General features: G+C 40.3%; 1 protein-coding gene across 2 annotated transcripts in view; it reads left to right on the forward strand.

Moving 5' to 3' along the window:
* Positions 1-24,937, forward strand: part of asic2 (acid sensing ion channel subunit 2) — a 368,823-nt gene that overhangs the window by 236,871 nt on the left and 107,015 nt on the right. Inside the window, exon 1 of one of the 2 annotated variants that reach the window (XM_022739488.1) lies at positions 21,177-23,397. The exons of the other annotated variant lie outside the window; for it this stretch is intronic. Coding sequence (XP_022595209.1) covers positions 22,705-23,397 — 693 coding nt within the window. The 5' untranslated portion in view covers positions 21,177-22,704. Of the gene's footprint in view, positions 1-21,176; positions 23,398-24,937 lie in introns of those variants that run through there. 2 annotated transcript variants of the gene reach the window in all.

A 24,937-nucleotide genomic window follows, 5' to 3' on the forward strand; every position in this document is an offset into this window, starting at 1 on the left:
ATCCGCCTAAAGGTTTTTGAGGACACAGATCATCTCAGGGGAAATATACAAATAAAATTAGAGCAAGTCAAGTTAGGTGGATATACATAAAAAAAAAAGACAAAACTCTTTATTGAAGTTGAAAGAGCATACATTTATCTCATTCGAAATAGGTTTTGCTTTCTTGCTGAGCTTTCTTTGTAGTACACCAGTGTTCCTCCTCATTTTTCTACATCTCCAAAGTAATGGTTTTAATTTAAAAACAAAATTAAGATTATATTTAGGAATATAGTGCTCCACAAAAGTTACTTATAAACCTTATTTTAATCTTGGACCATAATGGGAGACTTGAGCTGCTCAAAAGAATAAAAAAAGGAAAGCAAATGAAACAGAAGGGAGGGAAAGGGAGCCAAAAGGGAGTAACTCAGCTCCTTTTTTGTGATGTATATAATTATATTATGTTAAGAACAATGTCACGTATTTGCCACTGTCTTCTCTTAACATCAGGCCAATAATTGAAACACACATCTCATCACATCACTTCAGTATGTTGTAGGTGAGAAAATCTTTTGCTGCTGTGAATTTCTTCTTATAAATAGCAAGTCATTGTGGGTGGAAACAGGCAAAACCAATCAGTCTAAACACAGTTCAGTTATAACATAGTCACACAAAGGCTCACTTGCAGTCTGCCTCACAGGATTAATGAAAAAAAAACAAAAACTGATCCTGTCTCAGTTCCTGATCATTCATCTGTGCATATCAGCTGCTCCTGGATTTGGTTTTTCATTAATTTAAATCAAAATCTTATCTTCAATCATCAATCAATCATCAATGCATCACTAGAAAACGTTATCTGCTCCACAGGAGTCTCTTTAAAATGCATAAATAAATTAACTGTAAATGGTGGTTTCAGTAAATGCCAGAAAGTTAATAGAGGCTTCAGAGTGTATTTTCTTTTTACTCATGACATCATTTATTGTCTCGCACCTTGCTTGATTTGCACTCATCGTCCTTTTGTTTTGTTGGTCCATACTTGACCACAGAGGATTGAGAAAGGTGCAGCCAGTCTGAGGGTCACTGTGGTCCAAACTGGAGAGCAGAGAGGACCATAAGAAAGAATTTATGATGTACTAAAGGCAGCGAAGTGGTATTTTGTTTGCATGCTGTGCTTTGATCATCATCACTGCAGATTTCATAGGATGTTTTTGTGCTCTGTGTGTTGACGAGTTTGGTGAGGACCCTTTAGGGTATGAACAAACACGCCCACACTTGAGCTCTGCAAGGGCCCCAGCAAGCTGCAAAAGAGTGCAGGAGTGAGACTGATTAACTTAAGCTTGAGTTCATTGTCACTCACACATGCTCTGGCACCATGTGCGGTTTCATGTACAATAACTCATCTGCATGTTTTTTGTTTTATTATTGGCTCAAAATTCATTTTTGTTCCAGTCAAAATTAGTTGGAAAAATATACAGAAGCTAAAGTTGTGTACAAAAGAAAATCCTTCTTTGGCAGCGTTTACACCTAAATGTCTAAAATGCCATCATGTGTGCTCAAATTGACTTTGAGAGGATTTTTTTGGTTTTTACACATGGTCTATTGGACCGAGATGAAAGAGCCTGAGTGTGTTCGGAGCTTCCATTTCTTTGATTTTTTTGTTTTATGTTATGCCATTTCCAGGAGTGCCACTAAGGATTCTGAGCTGCCTGACAAGAAATGAAAATGGGCCCCCCACCTCCATGCATCTGGTTCAGCACAGTAACAACTTAACTTAGCTCCCCTGAAAATAGTTCTCTCTAATAAGACTCATTTGACTCATGAAGATGTTTAATGCATTTTTCAATTCAAAAATTTAAAAGAGAAAAAAGGAAATTAGTTTTTAGTTAGTTTACTTCATTTTTCAACATTTCAAAATAAATGCAGCTGTTTCTGTCTGCAGTACACACAGTTTATTTTTTCCATACAAACCTACAAACTGTACAGACATTTAAAAGTACATCAGTCATAGTTTAAACTTTCCATCAGTATTCCCCCTGCAAGACAACATCATCTCAACCACATTGGTTCAGAAATCAGCCTGCTAAGCTGCCGAGCAGTTTGTCATTTGCACCCTGCCACAAAACAAACAGCAGCTGAAACAGCTTCCTCTAAACCCCATGCCTGTGTTCTGTTGTTTAGATGCTGATGAGATGTCTTTGCTCTTTGAGGCTATGTTGTGGTACAGTAATGTTTCCAGATCATAGCTTGTTTCTTGCCTGTTAAAGATTATTCCAAAGAGTTATAAAGCTTAGATCTGCTGAGGGACCTGCAGTGGTCTGTACTCCATAGTGTTAATGTAGTCATTTATATGAAACCCGGAGGTATATCCCTCTTCAGAGATAATTATTTCATCATTATTCACTCCTAGCAGCACCACAGCCCAGCTACTTCATAATCATTGTACGTAGGAGTTGAAATGTTATTTTTAAATAAATGAATACAGTGACTTAATAATGTTCTTCATAGTTTTTGACAGTCAGTCGTGGTTGTTGCTTAAAAAATGTAGATCAGACCAGTAACTGGTCTGATCATGAATTGACTATTCATCTGACAGTCAATGATCAATCTTTTTTATGCCACCGTGCTAACGACAGCCACGGCCAGGGGTATTATGTTTTCAGGTTACCCATCTGTCCATCCCATTCTTGTGAATACGATATTTCAGTGACACCTTGAGGGGATTTCTTTCTATTTGGTCCAAACATTCACTTGGACTCAAGGATGAACAGATTAGATTTTGGTGGTCAGTGGTCAAAGGTCAAGGTCAATGTTACCTCACATAACAGGGTTTTGGCCATAACTCTAGAATGGTGACATTTTGTATCCAAAAGGTCAATATATCATATATTATATAATATATATAATAACATAACATTACATTATATTATATTATATTATATTCGAATCTGGACAGACATAGTTGGAAACTGCATGTTTTTTCCTTTAGTATCTATGATTTTCATGTGTGAATGAAAAAATCATGGAGCCACATGGTCAAGATGGCATTCTGAAAACACTGTAGATTGCCATCTTTGCCCAAATATAAGAGAATATTTTTTTTTTTGAAAATACATTTGAAAAAGATAGATACGGGTCATTTGTTGACTAATTGTTGGGCTAGTTTCTCCAAATCCAAAGTTTCTTTTAGCTCTAATAGTGCATATAAAGTCCAGTTAACCACACAGGAGTTTCTGGCAGCTTGTGTATCACATTTTACTGACACAGAGGAAATCAATTCCTGATGAGTGGCACCGAGTTGGAAGTGTCTCCCTACATCGACTGCGGAAACACACCAGGGTCCGAACCTTCTGTCAAGCAGCTAGGAACTGCTGGTGTCACAGATTGTGAGAAGCTCAAAAAGACTTAGGGCCTGATTTACTAAGATCCCAAATAAAGAGCGCTAAATTGCGTGCGCACACGGATAGATTGCGCGCGCTGCCTGTTTGGGCCTTGCGAGTGATTTACTTAGATTAACAGCGCAATTGACTACAGGCGCAAAAGTGATCGAGCCGGCCCTATTTAAATGAGGATTTTGCGCGAGTTAAGGGTGTTCACCGTGGCGAATGCAAATGAGCAGATCCAATTGGACCGGAATTGGAGGTGCTGGTACAAGAGGCAAACAAGCACATTTCTGAGTTATAGCAAAGGAATTTAACCGTTATTAGGAGGAACGCAATATGGGAGGCAATCTGTGACAAGGTTAATGCTGTGGGGAAAACCAAAAGAACACCGGATGAAATGAAGAAAAGGTGCCAAGACATTCGTAGAAGAACAAAGGAAAAAATCGCACAGAATAACAAATCGGCAAATAAAACAGGTGGAGGACCGGCGGAGGAGGACCTAATAACCGATATGTCTCGATTATTTTTTCTTCTGCCATTCCAAAAAGAGTGACACGAACAGAAAAGATGCGTTCTCTCCGTTGCCTGTCGTGCCTACGCCGCCTCCTTGCAACAATGACCGCAGCCATCTGTGCGCACGGCTGTGCCAGGTAGCCTAAGACTTGACTTTCAAACGTGCTAAATATAGACGCAAAAATAATCAGCGCAATTAGTTTGAGGTTTGGTAAATCACATTGCGTGCACAAAATGATTCTATTTGCATCTACTCCTCCCAATATTTTGCGCGTTCTGGCAGGCACGCCTATATTGCATATTCATGAAGGCAGAAGCGCAAAATGGATAGCGCCTGTTATTTTGCCCAACTGACAGACGCGATCCTCGGTGCGCCCGGTTGGTAGATCAGCATCAACATGTGTTTGCGCGTGCTGTCGCGTTTGCGCACGTTTTTACGCACGCAAAGCTTTAGTAAATCAGGCCCTAAGAGTCTGATAGAGGAGTGTGTCACTACATGACTGATAGACAAGCTACAAATACTGCATATGGGATTTGCTATGTTATGCTTTAATGGAAGTAGTTAATGTTTTCTTATAATCAGGCTTGTGAAATATTTGGGCCATTATGATAAATTTCTCTGTGCGCTTACTCAATCTGGAATTGAATATATTACATGACACCTCTATCTGTGAAAAAAGTGAGAGTCAACATCCCATATGTAGGTATGTACAGTCTACGTGTACAATCCGAGTGGTCATAAATTCAAGGCTCATGTGGTTGGGGAAAAAATATTTTGAGCTTTATCTAGAATAATGCTAAAATTTTAGTTCATATTTTATTTGGCGCTGTAATTAATAAAGCTGCTGCCTGTGTTAAACTATAAATTTGAGATTGTCCTCCTGTAAAAAGAAAAAAAGAAAGGGGGCCCATAGGTCGTCTGTGCAAGCAGTTTATTATGATTATAATTTTTTTGTTAGGCAAAGACCAATTGTAGTAATTTTGAAAGGAGGCGAAAGTCAGTTGATGTATATAGAGCGATAAAGTCCATGTGAGGAGGAGGTGGTTAGGGTGGGTCCACAAAACACAGATCTCTGACACGGGTACGACTGTTCATTTCCAGTTTGAAGTTTCTGCTAGTTGTAACTATGACGACAAAGGTCTGGTACACTCCGTGAGTTTTTTTATTGTAACCGTGATAACGAAGGTCCACGTAATGTTACTTACGTAATGTGTAAGATCGTGCTACTTGCTCCACCTCCATAGGGGGCAGCATTTTTCTTCTTCGCCCCTGAACAGTTAATCGTATTGTTGTTTTCCCTATGTTCCTTATTATTTATTATTTATATGCATATTTATTGTTGATATTGTTAAAATTGTTAAAAGCACTGAAACAAATTATGAATACTTATAATACAAACAGTGTGGTTTTATTTACCTATAAAAAAATGAAAGCAAGGGGATACTGCATGACACATGGGTGTCAGGCTATAGCAGCACGCAGAAGGGATGATGACATCATCACAAAGGCAGAATCAGAAAATAAGGTTTATTGCCAGGTAGGTTTTTACTTACAAGATATTTGGCTTGGTGTATTTACTGGAAATAACAATAAAAATGTAAAATACTGCAACAGTCAAGAAGATAAATATACACAGATACACATATATAAAAAAAATAAAACAATGAAAAAGATACTACAATAAATACTATAGCTTTCTACAAAAGTGTTGCCAAAACTCCTGCTGAGCTGGATGTGCAAAAGATCACAGTATAGACAGCATCTGTTCTGTGCAGGGATAATACTCCAAGGTGTTACTGTAATGTGGTTGTTGATGATTGATGAGGCCAGACCCAGAAGAAAAAGCAGGGTGCTGGTCCCTCACTGGGGATGACTGGACTGGAATTCTGGTCCTGATACGGATAAATGTGATAGTTCTTCATATTCAAACATGTCAGGTCTGTTGTGTGTGTGTCATAAATAGTAAGGATATATATGAATATGCTAAAATAAATACAGTATTAATATTGGCATGAATATACTGATATACTGTATAGACAATGTGTGCGCTAATAACAGTATGAATATTATGAAATGTAAATGCAAGGAAAGAGTAAACAACTAAAGGTATGATAAGAATACAATGTACACACTATATAACCAATAAGCAATAGAGAGTAGTAAAAATATGGATATACTGTGAAATACATAATCAATATAGGCAGTGGTATAACTGGTATAAATATTCATTATTATGAATCAGCAGCATGTATACACTATTGGTCCACTGTTTCCTCTACAATTTTGGCCAGTCCGCCACCACAAAATGTACATAGGGGAAAACACAGCGGGTCTGATAGAATCACGGTGGTATAGACAAGTGGTACAGGGTGACAGCTGAAGGGCAGAAGCAGATACTGAACCTGCTGAGATAGAGCTGTGCTGAAATCTCCTCTGAAATGTATTGGCCAAGTGAACTTTCAATCCTGCCTGATCTCGTAACAGCAATGTAAAGTGGTTACAATATGGTGAACCGGTCGACATGTATTCACTCGGTCTAGTGGATCCATACAGTCTTAATGTACTGTCATAATAAAAAAGTTACTGACGTAACTAGCTGGACAGCAGCCGATAGGGACAGGGTAAATTCTATTAAACCGCTAAAACGTCTGTTGACAACATCAATATCATACATTTATGCTCCTTTAAATGTTTGTCGGTACGGTTTGTCATTAGTTGCACTAATGATACTTTTCGTTAAAGACCAACACTAGATGTTACTCATCAGTCTAAAAGAAAAGTTGCGAGCTTGGCATCAAACCGCATCTCTTCACTCGCCCAGAGCTGTCTACAGCGGTGGGAAACCACATCAAGATTTACTCATGTTTTACTTCTTCTCTTTGCCGTTGAATGTGGTTTCTTGTTGAGAGCGTTCCTTTGGGATGGAGATAAAGATCCTTTTTCAGGAGCTTAGGCCATCACTGTGTTTCTGTGAGCTTTGTTTTTTAGTCGGGACCTGTAGCCAGAGACAGTAGAGAAAGGATCTTTGCTGTAGCATAACTTCAAGCTCTAGAGAAAGCTCTTATTCTTCATGGGACTGAGGGCAGACTAGACGCTACACTGACTCATACAGCATCTAGTGCCACAAAGTGGTATTACAACATGATGCGGGATGCAGCTAGTTGGTTAGCATGGTCATTTGGTCATGATATCATCACTGTGGCTCCTTCATATGCTGTTGATAGTGTTCGTTCATTTTTTTAACATTTTTAACTAAAATTCTGGCCAGATCTTACACATTGTACCTTTAAAGATAATAATTTGTGCTTTACTCAGCACTGACCTTTACTGACATGACTACATGTCATTACAAGAAATGCTGTCTTTTATTGAGCTTTGTTGACATTTACTTGAAACTTATCTCTTATCTTGCTGCCTCCTTTTTGCTTCTCAATCTTTTAAATACATGCATAAACGTACATGCAACCTCCAGTTATATGTAGTATTTAATGTTGAAATCATCAGCTGTTTGCTTCATGAAACACCCAGACTGCCTATTAATTTCCAACAGTGTTAAGACTTCTTTGCCAGAATTGTGCACCTGTCTGAGATGCATCAACTTTGCAGCAAAATAAAAATCAAGTATTTGCCCCAGCCATGTTGTAATGGTATGCTGTAGATCACTAACAGTTTAGATAAAAGGTCAGAGGAAATGGAGGCAATAGACAGTGGGCATTTTTCTTTCACAGCAACAGATTTCCTCTTTCTATTTTCAACTTTAAAAGATCATGTGGTGGTATAGATCTAATGAATGTAACCTTCAACAAATCGCATTACTGCTATGTCCTGTGCCAGTATGTCTGACCTACAAATCGAACAATCTCTACTGTATATGTAAAAGTCAAGGCAACAACAGAGAAAAGGGCTGGGGGGGGGGCAAGTGGAGAAAAAATAAATCATTGAGAAATAATATTTTACATATTTCTAACATGCATCTCACAGTGCCTGCTCTATCTGTAAATTAATTGAGGGATGTGGTACTTGAGTGTTTGCCTGAGAGTTCGTGATGCTGTTTTCATCAGCTGCATGTTCTATTGCTTTGCACTCTTTGAGGAGACAATGATCACTGTTTACACACAGACACTTATCCGAAAAGCACACATCAGACTGTTTTCTGTCAAGAGACTTGTGTATACAGTACATACTTGTATGTCTGTGCTGGTGTGGAGTTGGTATTAATCCTCTGCCCCTTATGTGCGTGTCAGCATGTCCTTGTTAGCGAGGACGCACCACCTGCTGGTTGAAATATTTTTTCACCACTGAGGGACTTTGATGGTGGTTGTGAGTAGTGGAGCGGTGGAAATAAAATGTGAATTTGAGTGCATTCAGAAACTTGACAACCCTTACATCAGTGTGATAATGATTTCTAGCAGGTTTCTTTAAGACCGTGTACCAAACTTTACATAAACAATACTCAGGTCATCAAGACAAACCTATTCATGTGGCGATATGGCATCTTGGGCTCTTTAAGCGTGATGACCAAAGCTCCTGCTGTGACATTGACATGATTACCTTCAGCAGGTCCCGGTTTATAACTGGTCACACTGGAGCAGGCTGCTTTTCTTGGCCCAAGCAACTAGACCGTTTCCACTGCCACAGAGACTGTCCCGTGAAAAACAAGCCGAGCTTATTAAGACTCATAGTTACGTTTTATTGTTAGGCAACCCCTAGTGGCTCTAACATTTCGTTTCTTGTGAGGAACTGTTGCTGCCAGTTTGAATGGAGTGTGCTGAAAGAGCTTGCCAGTTCGTGAGTTTGCAAGGTGTCTTCACTGTCAGCATAACAAAGGACCTGGCTGGGCACGACATGGAGAGCCACATTTTTCTTTCAGGTTTGCTTCCTTTTTCCCCCTGCTGGGTCCGGATAAAGAACATTCAACTGAGAGGCTCTGGACCTCAAAAAGCTCTTGATGTTTCTTTTAGCATAATAGACAGATTCCAGGTTAAAATAGCACTTCTCATTTTCTGTCTCCTTTGGGACAACGTAGCCTTCAGGTATTGTAATGTAGTTATAGGCTAATCACTGAAAGGTAAGATGATGGAGCATTTCCTCACTGACTATTCAGATTATGTGAACCACTTACTCAGCTCTTTTATAGCGACAGAGAAACAGTTGCAGTACGTAAACACCCATTCAACAGGTTTTTGCTTGTCATACTTACCTTACCATATCTGCCTTCTAGATACTTTCTCAGGTCACGCTCAGCCCCCTTTTATATGTGACAGCTGCACTAGGGAGAGAAGATGGTGGCCTTGAAACGTGTGACCATCTGACGTTAAACACATTCGCTGCTCAAACAGCAGTGTTGGTTGCACACTTGTAATGAATGCGGCAACACCTTGCTTTGGCTCAACTTTCATATAAATCGCTTCACAAGACAGGAGAGTTGTTGGGAGGAAAGTCCCACCCTGGGGAATTGACTGTAATGGGTTTTGTTGCAAAAGGTGTGGGGTAAAGTGGCGTTGCCTGAGATTGTCATGGAAGGAGATTGGAGATCACTTTTGTAAACCTCTGTAGTTTAAACCATGTCAGGGGTTGTTTGTTCCCCTCTGCACCACATATCCTTATTTTATAATTTTTTTTCATGTTAATTTTGTTTCACTTTAAAAGGTTCTCATTTTACTACCAAAGTGGCCCTGAGACCTAACCATAGATTTGTCATGAATGATCCTGCAAATCAAAGGATGTGATGGTCACAGGCTTTCAAATAAAATGCAAATTGGAAATCTGTTCCAGTCAGTCCAAGCCAAAAGAATAACTTGAGCTCATCTTTAATTCATGGGAGCATTTACAGTGCTGTGCCAGGGCAATCTTCTTCTTGCACCTCGCTAAAAGCAGATTCCCAGAAGGGTCAACATTTCCGCGGGGAAACATCTAGACGCAGGCCTCCCATTGGACGTTCTCCACAGTTCTCATCCTGTTCCCTTTCCTCCTTCTCTCTGAGAAGCATCCACTCATCATGAGTGAGCATGTGATGTAATGATGTACACTATTACTGCAGCTCAGTCTAGAGATTAGGAGGATGCAAGAACCTTCAGCTGTTTTGAGGATCATTAGACAGATGCTGACAGAAAATACTTACACCATTCATTTTTACTTTAAAGATGGAAGCTAGTTGCAGTTTGAGGAGAAATTCAGTTTTGTTTATATATTGCGGTCTCGAAGGAAAATGTTCACGTCTGCGTGACTGACATTACAATCTTGCCCTAGTGACTTAATTCATAAGTTTTAAAATTAATTTATATAGCTAATAATAACTCAAGATCAAAGAAACAACTATTTCAGTGATTACATTTAATGTCAGTTAAGAGGCTCTTTGAAATTTGAGCTTTGTAATTTAATACAATCTACTGACTATAGCTATTAAACATTGATGAAGGTGCAAAATGAGACAATAATAGAGGAGTCAAAAACCTAAGCAACACTGGTATTTTCTTGTTGGATAAGCTTCCCTTCAATTGTTCCTTCAAGTACGTTCTCCCTCGGTCAAGTAGTATTGCTTAGACAAGGTTTTTGCCACTTGCCACTCCTGATTTTGCATTCAGACACATTCTTTTTTGATGCTTGTGTGTAAGTGGGAATTGAATGCAATGCTACTTTTACACTCTCTCTGTTTGTCTATGTTTTGCCTCTCAGTACACACACCTGTGGCTTTGAATGTAAACTGTAGCTGGAAACATGAATGTCTGATGGATTCATTTGTGGTTCACATAAATTCATCCAATGGCCTGCTGACTTTGGCACATTTCATCTTTCTGCGTCTCATAATTCCTGCGTCATTAAAATTGTATTAATAATGAAGTAATCAATGTTTTATGATGCCTGTGAATATTTTGAAATGTATTAATTCCCCATTTGATCAAAATTAACAAAGTCTGCTCAGTGACATTTACCCTGTCAGACACATCATCTGCCTGACACTGTTCCCTTTGGAGCCTTTACTTTAAATCCAGAGAACATCTTGCTCAAAGAGGTTACAGCTCATTATAAAATGATTTATTTTGAGAGCCTGAAACCCAGATGACAGAGCACAGGACAAACTGTGGTAAAATTCCCATGGTTACATTTAAACAGCAGCTTCATGGCTGTCCCTCTTTGTTCGGTCACTTGCTTCACCTCAGCACCCTCGTCTGGCCTTGCTCAGCGTTAGCTCAGTGTGTTGCTCTTTCCCGATTGTATCCTCTGATTGAACAATTTTTTCGTTTCTTCATTATACAGCAGAAAGCCTTTATTCAGCAGTTGACACTTCTTTAATCCATCTCATATTACTGCAGATAGAAAAACATTCCCATTGCTTGAGTCAGATAAATATGTATTTCATTCAAACACATGCTTTTCCAACACCTTAACCTATGTGCCTTACTTTCTCTGCTCTCTACCTGAATGTGGATGTGGTTTACTCTCTCCTGAAGAATGTAAAGAGCACAGATTACCACACACACCAAAACGACTCACTGTACACTGTGGTACGCTCTTTCCTAGTGTGCAGGCGCGAGCCCGGTGGCTGAGTAGAGTCTTGAAGGTTATATACAGCACATCTGACTAATGGCCCGGCTCTCTGTACATGCTCATGCTAATCACTTCTCTGATTGATTGTGCTGCTCCGAAGCACTAATAGCATCATTAGCTGGAACTGTTGTGGCAGTCTCGGCTCTGAGCTTTCTATTCCCTCGATGAGATTTTATTTAGCCTTTCTTTTATTATTTAGAAAGTAGATCAGGACAGGTTCATTTTAAGTCAAATTGGTTCTGATTCTTGATGAAGACAAAGTAGCACGTAAATCATAGAACAGTGAAGACTTTTCAATATAGCCACTGTTTTCACAACATGCATGTTAGTCCAACTGGAGCTGCTATTTCCTTGGAGACCTTGCTATAATAAGAAATAATAATAGAAGGAAGCTGAACACGATGACAGAAATACACACACATTAGCAAATTATGACACATTAGCACCTGGATGCTAATTGTATTTAACCACAAACATATTTTCAGGAAAATTTTCTATAAAAAAACTGACCATATTGTTCACTTACATGTACATTACTGTGATAGCAGCTAGTTGTGATGTAGTTTATTAATTAATGCCAGTCAGAAATGAACTACGCTACAAATTTCAGTTTCTATTTACTGAACAAAATCCTCTGCACCCTTCCAGTGCCGTCCTATAAGTGGCACAAAATGGCTTCCCTGACAATCTTCAATCTTCAGATGCAGCAGGAGCTGAGTCTTCCCAGTGTAGTCGGCAGTAAAGTGATGTCTCACATGAGCAGTCAGCCGTCTGAGCTAAGAGAATCGACATGCTGCCCCTTACCAAGTGCTATATTTGTACAACAAGAATTTAGCTGATAAGTACTGAGTCTAACAAACGTAAGAAGCTTTTTCACATAAAGGGCATTTTCATGCTTGTTAAAGCTGACAAGCTGCAGCTGTGAGTTCATGAATACAGTTAGTAGTACAAGCAAACGGTATTTTCATTTTCAGCGATCATTTGCATTTGCGATTAATTTGCCGATAATTTTCTCAATTAATCGTTCCATAGTTTGATCTATTAAATGTCAGAAAATGGCGAAAAATGTCTGTCACATTTTCCTAAATCTAAGTGACGTCTTAAAGTTGCCTGTTTTGTTTGAGCAAAAACCCAAATTATTTGTTTGTTAACACATAAGACAAAGAAAATGATTAAGTTATTACAATTCATTTTTTGTATTGTGGTTAAAAAAATGACATTTACAGTGCATTAAGAAAGTGTTCAGACCCCTAAACCTTTTTCACATTTTTTTATGTTGCAGCTTTATCCTTAAATCACTTAGGAATTAGTACTTAGTTGAAGCACCTTTGGCATTAATTACAACCTCAAGTCTTCTTGGGTATGATTCAGAAAGCTTTGCACACCTGGATTTGGGAATTTTCTGCCGTTCTTCTCTGCAAGCTCACGTTCGCTCTGTTCTGGTTTCCCTAAACCCTGACTAGTCTCCCTGTCCTTGCCACTGGAAAACACCCCTACAGCATGATGCTACCACCACCATGCTTCACTGTTGGGATGGTATTGGGCAGGTGATGAGTGCTGCTTGATTTCCTCCAGACATGACCCCAAGAACTAAGGCCAAACAGTTTAATCTTGGTTTCATCAGACCAGAGAATCTTGTTTCTCGCACTGAGGAGAGGCTTCTGTCTGGCTACTCTGATTGGTGGAGTCCTGCAGTGATGGTTGTCCTTCTGGAAGTTTCTCCCATCTCCACCCAGGATCTCTGGAGCTCATCCAGAGTGACCCCCTCTTTGTCATCGCTCTTACCAAGGCCCTTCTCCCTCGATTGCTCATTTTGGCCAGGCAGCCAGTTCTAAGAAGAGTCCTGGTTGTTCCAAACTTCTTCCATTTAAGAATGATGGAGGCCACTGTGGTCTTGGGAACCTTCAGTGCAACAGAATTTTTTTGGTAGCTTCCACAGATCTGTGCCTCGACACAATCCTGTCTCTGAGCTCTCCAGGTTCCTTCCTCCTCGTGGTTTGGTTTTGATATGCATTTTCAGCCGTGAGACTGTATATATCAGTTAAATTTACCACAGGTGGACTTCAGTCAAGGTGTAGAAACATCTCCAAGATGATCCAGAGAAATAGGCGGTGCTTAATTTCAAGTGTCAGAGCAAAGTTTCTGACTATTCATGTCAATGTCATATTTCAGGTTTTCCTTTTTAATAAATTAGCAAACATCTCTGAAATTCTGTTTTTGCTTTGTGATTATGGAGTATTGAGTGTAGATTGATGACAAAAAATGAATTGAAATAACTTTAGCATAAGACTGCAACATAACAAACTGGAAAAGTGAATGGGTCTGAATTGTTTCTGAATGCACTGTATCTAGACAATTATCAAAATAGTTGCAGATTCATATTTTAGCGATCAATTAATTAATTGACTAATCATTTCAGCTTTAAAACAAATTAATAAATAAATGAAAAATAATAACAATGGTAAACAGATAACGTAAAACCAGTATCTGGTGGAGGAAGTCAAGTATTTTAGACTGAAAACTGGACACTCACGAAAATATGACAGTGAATATTGAATTTTCAGCTCCAGTGGGATGGTCATCTGCTCTGTCTCTGTCTGGATGTGCGAGGAGGCAACTCTTATTATATTTAGTGTTAAAGGCGCCGAGGTTTTGGTCTGAAACATCTCTGTTTCATGTTTGAAACGTACATTGTGTGGCACTAGTTTTCAGAGGTCGGTTGGTTGACTGAATCGTGACCAGGGTTTGGAAAGTGAGCAAATGGCCAAGGGGAGCTGTAAAGGGCAGGAGTGTGTGTGCAGAGTGTGGCTGGGACGCTGCCAAACTGTCAGAGAGTGTTTAGGTAGTGTCAGCTGGGGAAGATTATTAGTTTAACCAGAGCTGATGTTACAATAATAGGGATGGGAATCCAGCTGGATAAACAACACACCGATTTTTCGGTTATCATAACAAAGACACACTTACTTAAGCACACATTTTAAGTGAGGGATTCATTTAGCCCAGCACTGGGCCTCCATTCACACATCATGTTAAACCTTTTTTGTCGTGATTAGTTGCTCTTCAAACTTTAAAAGGCCTTCTGCTCTTTCTGTGTTGAGCCAGATGTGGGGCCTGATCCAAAGCAGCTGCTCCCTATTGTCTTTAAATCAAAAAAGTGGTGGCAGTTTGATAAAAAAAGTGGAGCAGCATGAACATACAGTATGCTAAGTCGACCATAAAATAGAAGTATCAAAGCAAGAGATGAAAAACTATAAGAACACAGTTTGCTCTCGTATAACGCTTTTTGTGGCTCTAGAGAGAGCTGTGCAAAATGTGATAAATTGCCCCAAGTGATGTCACTTGAGTGAGTGCCAGTTGGTGCTGAGGACTACAAGTTCAAAATTTGTTGGTGTGGGGTTAGAAAGAAATGAGCTTAACCAGATTTCTGTAGCCCACAACTCCTTTCTGCTTCAGGCTAGCAGCTAGAGGCTTCATTAGCTACTACCATTACACAATTCATCACTGATCAGACTCTCAGCCCTTGAGTTGCATTGTGGGCAAAGCACACATCAGGTTTTGACAAGGAAGAGGAGTGCATGGAATGAAAAAGATATCTCTGGTTCTGCTGCATCAATTTTTTTTAATTATCCATCGTGAGTCCTGAGAACATTATAGAAATGAAGTACTCTTTTAATCATGCGTAAAACTCAAATTAATGTTTTTGTAACATTTTTAGTCATTAGTTTATTATTATTTTTTAGAAGAACTCAATTAAGATGAATTCCAATTTAAAAAAAAAAAAGTTTCCATACCCAAGTAAAACAACATGATTGCATGTTAAAGACCATAACCTCCATGTGTGAAGTGCGATGTGCTGTGATACCATAATGTAAAGTGTAACCCGACAAGGCAGTCAACATTTCACAATATCAGTAAACCACTTTTATTGAGCTTGAGCCACTTTTTGTGTTTGTTAATCACATTAATTAAAAAGAAACATTTCAATATCACATTTAACAGTTTGTTGTGGTAATATTGCAGGATCAGCAGCTGCAGCATTGTGTGGCCTCCAGGCACCCTCAAGCCAGCAGGGCTGGAGTGGTTTCCTTTCACCTCTATTCATTTTGCTGAAAAGTGAATCTGCTCTTCATTAGTTGGTGATGATCTGCTAATCCTCAATTATTTCCCTTAACTATGTCACTCTAATTGTTGAGGACAATAATTTTAGACTTGTAAGCTGAATTGAAAACTGTTTTTCATTAATTCTTTTTATTATTTTCATTTTCATTTTTTTATTTGTTTTTCTTAAATTATGCTTCTATTCATTACCCTCTAGACTGTATATACCTCCAAGTTCTTAGTTATATTTTCCTCTCGATCCCAAATCCCCACAGAGATCATTAAAGCTTTGTGTAATTTAATGTCATTTAATCGTAGCTTGACCCTTACCCTACAAGTTGAGCTGTGTTTAGAGAGCTGCTGAGGTCAGCCACAGGACAGACAGGAAATCTCCATTCACCCGCTGTCATTCAAATCAAGTCATGAAATAAAAGTGTTCTTTCCAACTAAGTACACCAGTCCCCCTGCAGTTTCTTCTTACCTCAGTGGGGGTTTGTTCCCTTCCTGCTGGAGGCAAAATTAGAGCTCAGCTGAGCACAGTTAAATGTTTAGTTCTACCTGCAGAGGGTTTTTAGTAATTTCCTTTGAGTCATGTCACCTCCTGCCCCAACAGAATTGTCAGCGCTGCGGTCTACAGGTTGAATGAACTCTCTTGTTGTTGTGCGTGTGAATCAGAGTGTTAGAAACTCTACAATCATAATGAGTACACAGGTGAATACCAAGGGTAATGTCTGTAATCTGATCTGTGATACAACTTCATTTCTGTGATTTTGTCATGTTTTCTCCCTTTTCTAGCTGCAGTGGTAGACTTCGATGAGAAAGGTGACTGAGAAATGTGAACTCCCCCACAGATAATAAGCAGCACACTAAAATCTCATTGTTATGAAAACAACAGCATTGCAGCTTCATGTTGTTCGTAAAGCAGCAATGGCCTATTTATTTATGTCAGATGTAAAAGATGTCACCTGCAGTAAAGAAAATTATCACCCAGGTTCCTCTCAGATCAAGCTCTTGAGCATTACAGCAAAATTCTCTGGGCTTTAAAATGTACTGTTTGTTTCAGTCCTGAAGCTCATTTTTAGCCCCAAAACGCAGCTGTTTTCAGCAAAAAGCTAAAAATCCACTCTGCTCAACCTTCCCAGCAGCAGACAGCAGGCAAAGTTAACGACTAGCATAGCAAACTAATGCACCAGACATTTGCCTCAGGAGTTGGTGGGTACCAAAATAGAGCAGAATGACAGTGAATATTGGACTTAGATTCGTCAGACTGACAGAAACGCAAAGCAATAGTTTGCAAATACATCATAACAACTTTATAGGATGATAATATGTCAGTGCTGTATATTCAGCTTGTTATGCTGCACCCAAGTGGCAAAAAAATAATAATTTAATGGTGCTTTGAAGGTACCATCTGGTGTTTTTGAACAGTAGTTGTGCTCTGGAGCAATATTTTTTACGAGTGTGGCCTTGTTTTTCCATCGTTTGACAACTGGTAGCATTAATGTGGCAAAAAACGTAGCAACACACCACCCAAAGCAAGGAAGAAGAAGACTGCTAGCTACATGGACGTAAATAAACAATGCAGATTTTAAAGCATTAATAAAAACTGGCTTAATGTTTTATGAGGCAGGAAAAGTATTGGGCAGGTTTGTTGGAAGTGTTTTGGTGGGAAACACTGAGTGTAAACGTAACTGTTTGTTTTGTAGAGAGGGACTGTAAGGGTTACAATAGATAAAGAGCCTTTTTTCACAAAACTTAACAAAAGTATTGAGCTGGTTTAACCTTAAACTGCCTTCAAGCTCAAGACATGCTCTTCGACAGAGGGAAAATGTAGCAGGACAGTTCTGCCTGCATCAGCTACATCAAAGAGATTTTTTATGTTCATGCAAAGCCAGGAGTTGATTTAAGGTTAAATCTTGAGCAGAAACTTAAACAATGCTGGTGAACAGTGTGGTATTCAGTGTCTTTGCCTGAATATATGCATTCTTTGATAAACCCACTAGTAGGTGAGGTGCTAATGATTGCAGCAGAGCCAGTGTTCTGGTCACAAATGAGCACCGCAGCTCAACATGTTCTCATCAGTGACAGCGACTGAAAAGATGATAGACAGGCCCCAGCAAACCTCCACTGCCTCATCACAAAGGAAACCATCTCTAGATTATTCTATGAACTCTGATAACAACTATTAGATGTGATGACGATTAAATGAGCAGCTTCCACGAGACTATCAATCTTTTGAGTTAATCAGTAGCTGCCCAGGGATTTATCCTTTCTATTCATTTAAAAACCCATGAGTTCAAGGGGAAGGGGGAAGGTGAAGCTGCCTCCCCAATGTAACCCCCCCCCCCCCCCCCCAGTTGTCAAGTGTTACTGCAGTCATATTAGAAAACTCATAAAGCAGAGAAAAGCCATTGATTGCTTTGCCTGCCATCACTGTCATTTTAAATCAAGTTGGGGCTTTGATAAATGGCAACCCGCCGCAAGATACACTGTTTTTGTTCACCTCCCTCATCTTTCATCTGCCTGTCAGCGTCACGGCCTCACCTGTGCTTTCACACACAAGGCCAATTTGACGCTTGCATCCCTATGAATCATGTACAACTGTTTTCTTTAGTGTTCTGAGCACAAGTTTTACACTTTTGTGTTATTAAGCGATTTTAATCTGGCATTCTCCGAAACATTCTGGGCTTCATTAACACGAATCTATGAATGTTTAATTGTGGGTTATATTTACAGGCTGCTCTCTCACGTCCAGTTTACCTTTGATCTCAGACAATGTTGTTGATAAAAGTATACAGGAATATTTAATAGGAAATGCATGCCATGTCCTTGCAGCTATAGAATGCTGTGTAATTGTATCTGATTTTTGGGTTGGCTGTGTCCCTAATTAATCAGTGATTTCCCTTATGTTTTAGAATTGCAAATTGGATATGTTGAGCCTTTGAGCTGTTCTTTACACTGACTGCATTGCTGGTCTGAGAAACCCTTTTTATGGCTCCAAGCTAATTATTCAGCCCGTGGATCCAGGCTCTGGAAGGCTGCCTCTGACTCTAGGCTGTGTGTGTGTGTGTGTGTGTGTGTGTGTGTGTGTGTGTGTGTGTGTGTGTGTGTGTGTGTGCGGGTGTGTGCGTGTGTGTGCGTGTGTGTGCGTGTGTGTGCGTGCGTGTGTGCATTCGTGTGTGTGTCTCACTGTAGAATACAGTAGGTGTTAGAGGAGGTAAGTGTATGTGCATGCATTTGACATTTCAATACTGAGCTTCTGTTCTTTGTATTTTGGCCGGTTATGCATTATACATGGGTGAGTTTTACTCTCTCAACATTTTCACAGTCTTGGTTTGGCTGTTCGTGAAAGATGGGTCGGATTGTGTGTGTGTGTGTGTGTGTGTGTGTGTGTGTGTGTGTGTGTGTGTGTGTGTGTGTGTGTACAATGTGAATGCATGCATGCACTTGCCATTTTGGGTTCCAACGTTAATTTCTTTTGACAGAGTGAAAGGTTTCTTGGGGCTCGTGTGTGGGCTTTATAGCTCCCACGATAAAAATGTCTTTTCATCACATATTCAAAGATGAGATCACAGGGAGTTGTCAAGCAGCGTTGCTGAACATCCATCCAGCCAAACAATAAAAAAAGCAACGTGTATTCAAGTCAACGTAATGTCAAGCCCGCACTCTGAGTTGATCTTGCAGTAAATTAGGTATTAATCCCGTCCTGTTATCCCAAAACTGTGTAATAATTAGGTTAGCCTCTGTGACTCATGACATATACAGTACAAGTGCGAAAATTATCTGATGATGTGATAATGATTCAGAGCTGCCACACTGCAGCCTGTGAGAAAATACAGGGAAAGGTATTCTGGGTTTGGATTCATATTTTCTGTTTTATTCTGTCTCTTTCTACTGACTGAGAGCAGCTTAGGGGACCTCAATTAAGAAATTAAAAAAATTTAATGAAATAAAAAATACTCCTCTTCATCACACTGGGAGAATATGGTCTGCTCTGTAACTAGCAGAAGAACACTGATAAACACTAATGAGTGAAACCTTGAATTCTATTAAAAATTATTGAGTGAACGAGCACTTATGTCGGGTTGGCTCAGACGCTTTGTGTTGAAAAAACTGAAAAAGCCAATGTAACATGATTGTGTTGGACAGATTGTTGGCTAATGTGATATTGACAGACCATGTGTGATTAAAGCAGCGAAAAATGGTACAAAAAGCGGGTTTCAATGAGAAATCAGGTAAAAGGGTATTGTCCTTGCACAGATTACCTAAGAGTTGTTGTGTGGGTGTTTAATGTGTTTACACAGAACCATTGCAAGACTGAAATACTACTCTAATCCAAGTTTTAGGGAAGATAAAATATGAGAAATTGTAGTGGCTGGCAGTAATTTTTGCCTGCTTTCCTTTTTGTAATTTTCTTCTTTTCTACATTTGTATAGTTTAAATGGATGTTGTTTTGTACATTGTTCTCTTGAAGAATAGTAAATGCTTTCCAGTGACAACATCTCACAGTATAGTGAGGGTCTTTATGTTTTTAGGAAAAATGGATCTGTTGTCCGGATGTTTTGAGATGAGTCTCCAGAGGTTAGCGTGGACAGTCAGGGGGAAAAAAAAATTTATGCTCTCAAATTAATCATTTTTGTGACCAATTTAAAAAAACAAAACATTCAAAAATATTGTTGAATGTTGTCAAACATTGAGCCCAACAAATATGTGATTTTTGCAGTTCAGTGATATCAATATTTGAGATATTTTTTGCACATAAACAAAAAAACAAAAAAAAAAATTCCTAAATTCCCTAAATTTGTTTACATTTGGTTAGTAATTGTGACTTACAGTGTAGCAAGCGACAAAATCAACTTGTCCGTGCCCCCTGGTGTGTAAACTATGTAATGGCAACAATGCTTAAGGCAGATAATATTAGCCTGGTTTACTTATTGGTTGGTTGCTAGTCAAAAACCAGTATATTAGTTTGTCTACATTCAAAATTAAAAATGAGGTGAAATTTAAAAAAAATAAATAAAATTATTTCACGTGACGAGAACAAAACCTGTAAACATGGTAACAGTACTCATCAAAGAATGCTGGGAGGACAATTAGTGCTTACAAGTAAGTGGTAATTAAAAGAAAGAAAATTTAAAAAACTGATACTAAAAGATACTAAAACGAAAACTGGACTAAAATATAGGAAAAACCAAATTTGTCTGAGAATAAAATTAAAATCACTGTATTCTTGGCTGTGGAAACTAAATTTTCATAAATAAAAAAAGGAGAATGGATTAATTACTCTACATCTGAATAGTGTCCTTAATTTACAATAATATCTCCACCCTCTTTTATTCACATACAGTTTGTCCCAAACTTAATTTCAAATCTCCATTACGGCGATAAAAAGTACAAGATACAAAACTGGACTCTAGTTGAAACTACAGTGGAGAGCTCATGTCGAGCTGTTGTTCAGTGCTGCACACAAACCTTTTCGAACATGCACCCAGCAGTTTCTCATTGCACTGTAGCGCTGTGGCTTGGCAGCAGCAGCAGACAAACAGAGGGGGGGCAAAGGACGGTGCGAGTTAGTACAGAGAGAGACAGGCGCTCTCATCAGTGACGGGCTCACCGGCTGCGTGGACAGAGCTGTGGCGCAGGAGGAGGAGAAGAAGAGGTGCAACGGGAGGACAAGCTGCCTGAAAAACCGGAGCAAAACGCGAGAGACCACGAGAGAGGGAGGAGGGGGGGGAAACGGAGAGAGATCTCTGAGGGGAAAGAAGTCATTCGGAGCAGGGAGAGGGAGAAAGCTGGATGAAACTGACAAGGACACACGGGGAGGAAAGCGCACAGAGGAGCCTTCCCTGACGGAGGAGAGAAGCGAGGGAGTGCGTGCACAAAGTGGAAAAGAAGAAAAGGAGGAGGAGAAAGAGGAGAAGGAGCCTGACAGGAGGTCGAGCTTATGAATCTTGACTGACACAAAAGCGAAGAGGAGGAGGAGGAGGAGCATGAGGGCAAGGGATGGATTTGATTTGGAGAGAGTATTTTTAGAAGGAGGAGTGGAGACATGAGAGAAATATTGAGATTAGAGATGCTGTCTTTGAGTGGTGGTGAAAGAAAGTGAGGAGGAAGAAGAAGAAGAAGAGAGAATAACAGGAGACAGAAAAAGGGGGGAGGAGATGTTGAGATCAGAGTGTGACAGAACAGATTATCTCTGGTCTGGTTTCCCGCAGGAAACCGCTGAGAGTGTATGTCCGTGTATGCACGTGAGTGCCTCCTTCTCCATGTGAAAGTGTATTGTAGCATGTTTCTCACTGTGGCTGTGCTGCTGAGAAGCAGGTCTGCCATAAGATGAAGCTACCCCGTGGTTACCCGCAGGACCTAATAACACTGTTTAAAGCCAAGTCGGGGGGGAGACCAGGAGAAGACCAGTGACATCAGGAGGAAGTCAAAGCATCAAAAGTGAGACCGCAAAGTGGAACAGAAAGCAAATGAGCATGGGAGACTTTTGTGAATTCAATTAAAGCTTGCACTTAATAGTGACAAGGAACTGATTGCTGCCTCTGGCTGCCGAATGCCTCTGCAAGGCAGTGAAGCCAAAAAACACACACGTAACTCAGAAGAAGAAAAACCACAGCGCTGGAACAAGGCAAGCTCTCTACTGACAGACTGCACCACGCCAACCAATTCCTTCCACTGTCGTCTCATTATTTTAATTACATTCCTTTCTTTCATTTGTGTTTTTTTTTTTGTCCTCTCTGCTCAGCCCTTGGTATTTTGTATTCTGTCCTCCTCTCTCCCTCTCTCTTCCCCTCCCTCTTCTTCTTGCCTTCGCTCTCTCTGTCTCATCCTCTCTTGTTCACTGTCACACTAACTGTGGATGCTGGAATCGCTCATGTAGAAGCCACCTTGCTTGGAGCACATTTGCCTAGCTGATTTTTTTTTTCTTCCTCCCCTGCTGAGTTGGATCTGTGGAGCACTCTCAGATCAAGAGACCAGGAGAGATGACCAACAAGTAGCTGTTCATCAGAGCTCCTGCACCACCAGGAGAAGACGATTTCAAAACAGCTGCTTTCCACGAGGGGACCTCTGCTTGTGAATACAGTACAGTATATTTACAGTTAAGACTGCATGGGTCATTAGTATTCGTAAGACCAAACACATTTCCAGGTGTGGATTACGGTAGTGGATTTATCCTGGAGCTACATGTGGGCCCCAGCCCTTGAGGCCTGGCCTGGAAATGAAGCCTTTCCCGCGGCTGTAGGAGCGGTGTGGGCAGCTATGGCCCTGGAGGGGCGCTGTCTCCGGCGGGGATCTCCAGCCATGATCAGAAAGGGCTGTCAGCGGCGCCCTACAAAGCCAACTCTGGCTCAGGTCACTTCTACACTGCTGTCAAGGACACGCCTGCACGGCCTGAGGCATGTTTGTGTCCCTGGTGGCTCAGTGGGCCGCAGGGCCTTCTGGCTGCTGGCCCTCTGCACCTCCCTGGGGCTGCTTTTATCCTGGTCCTCCAACCGTCTACTCCACTGGCTTTCCTTCCCCACATACACACGGGTCCACACTGAGTGGGCCAAAGAACTAGCCTTCCCCACAGTCACTATCTGTAACAACAACCCTATCCGCCTCTATAAGCTCACCAAGAGTGACTTGTATTTTGCCGGCCACTGGTTGGGCCTGCTGCTGGCTAACCGGACAGTGAGGCCCATGGTACTGGACTTGCTTCAGGAAGACCGTCGGGCCTGGTTCAGAAAGCTGTCAGACTTCAGGCTCTTTCTGCCTCCCAGAAACTTTGAGGGAACCAACCTGGAGTTTATGGACAGACTGAGCCACCAACTGGATGACATGCTTCTCTCATGCAAATACAGAGGAGAGCCCTGCGGAGCTCACAACTTCTCCTCTGTAAGTCCAACTTCTTCTGTTGTGTTTTCTAGAAGCATTATGCCAAGTCTGCCAGCAGAAGAAACACAGTATCTCCTCTCATATTTTCATCTCTTAACATGTTGTTTTTACTGTCAATTATCCCGGTCTAAACATCAACTGCAGTGTAAAAGTTGCAAATATTTGCATCATGCCAAAACATATTGCTTCATTTCATTATATCCTAGGTGGGTATTTTCCTGTGCCACGTCTGCTTAAATGGCAACATTATAGGGCTGTAAAAACAAGTGTAAAAATGTGGTGTACACACTATCATAACTTCCTGTTATAGCTGACTGTTACTAACACTCAGTAGCTCTGTTACTGCACAGAGTAATTATTAAATCACAATCAGAGCCCTTGTTAAATGAATGCTGGTGTAATAAGGATAACACAGGCATACATTTTTTGCTGAGTAGTAAACAGTTTGAAATATGGTATCAAAATCAGCCGTGGTCATAACAAAATAACATGAGTGAAATGGGCTACGTATGAGCTTGTGGCTAGGCATAACTACCAACCCCCCATATCAAAAAGTTTCTTTTAAAGCACTGTGCAACCCCCCAGAGGAGTTTACTGCATCTGTGTCTGATCGCTCTCATATCTGTCTTTTTTTCTGGGTGGGTGGTTGTGGGTTTGGGGATTTGTGTGCCCACTCTTCATTGTGAACACCCTTGGCACGCCAGAATTGTGGCAGATGTTTTCTCTGCGGTAATGCAGAAGCTCAAACTGTCTTTTAAACTTTTTTCTTTTTCCTATTTAATTTGTGTTCTTTTTGCTCTTTCTGCTGTGACCTCAGTCAGAGACTGACTGGAGGGGAAATGAGAAATGCCAGACAAGTACTCGTGTGCAAAGGTTGCGCATGGTGGTTTGTGTATCACTTCTTTGTTATGTTTGTGTTGCTGCTGTGCAGCTTGTTGCCCTCCTTTTTCACAATTTTTAAAGTTACATTTGTTGAAATGTTCATAAAAGCCTACTTTTGATAATATTTATAGACACTTTGTTCAACCTTAATCGTTCATTGTATTTGCATTGTTAGTTGCTGCCTTCATTGTTAGTGGTGGAGTTTGTCATTCCCACACTGGATTCAAATTGCTAATCCATGCTAAAGATATGCGTTCAAGTCATTAAAGGGGAACTCTACGGATTCTACACATTCAAGCCTGTTTACAGGTCTTGTGGAGTACCGCTGCATATGTGAAAAAAGTAATGTAAAGCAATTTTTGGCTCCCCAGGGAGCTGTGTGAAGTCCGATAAGTTGCCTTAAGATGCTGGCTCAAGTGATGTCACTTGAGTCAGCGTTGGTTGGGGCTGAGGACTACAAGTTTGAAAATGAAAAAAAAATATGAGCAGTGTGGAATTAGAAAGAAGTGAGTTTACTAGACCTTTATAAACCACTCCTCATCTACACTTGATGCTAGTGCCTCTGTGCTACAGTGGTTGCTACTTGCATAATACATCTGAATCTCTGACCGAATTATCAGTGGTCGAGTTGTGTGTGTGAAATGTAGGCACCAGGTTT

The sequence above is a fragment of the Seriola dumerili genome, unplaced genomic scaffold (assembly GCF_002260705.1).
Source record: "Seriola dumerili isolate Sdu_G_001 unplaced genomic scaffold, Sdu_1.0 BDQW01000044.1, whole genome shotgun sequence".
NCBI lineage: Eukaryota > Metazoa > Chordata > Actinopteri > Carangiformes > Carangidae > Seriola > Seriola dumerili.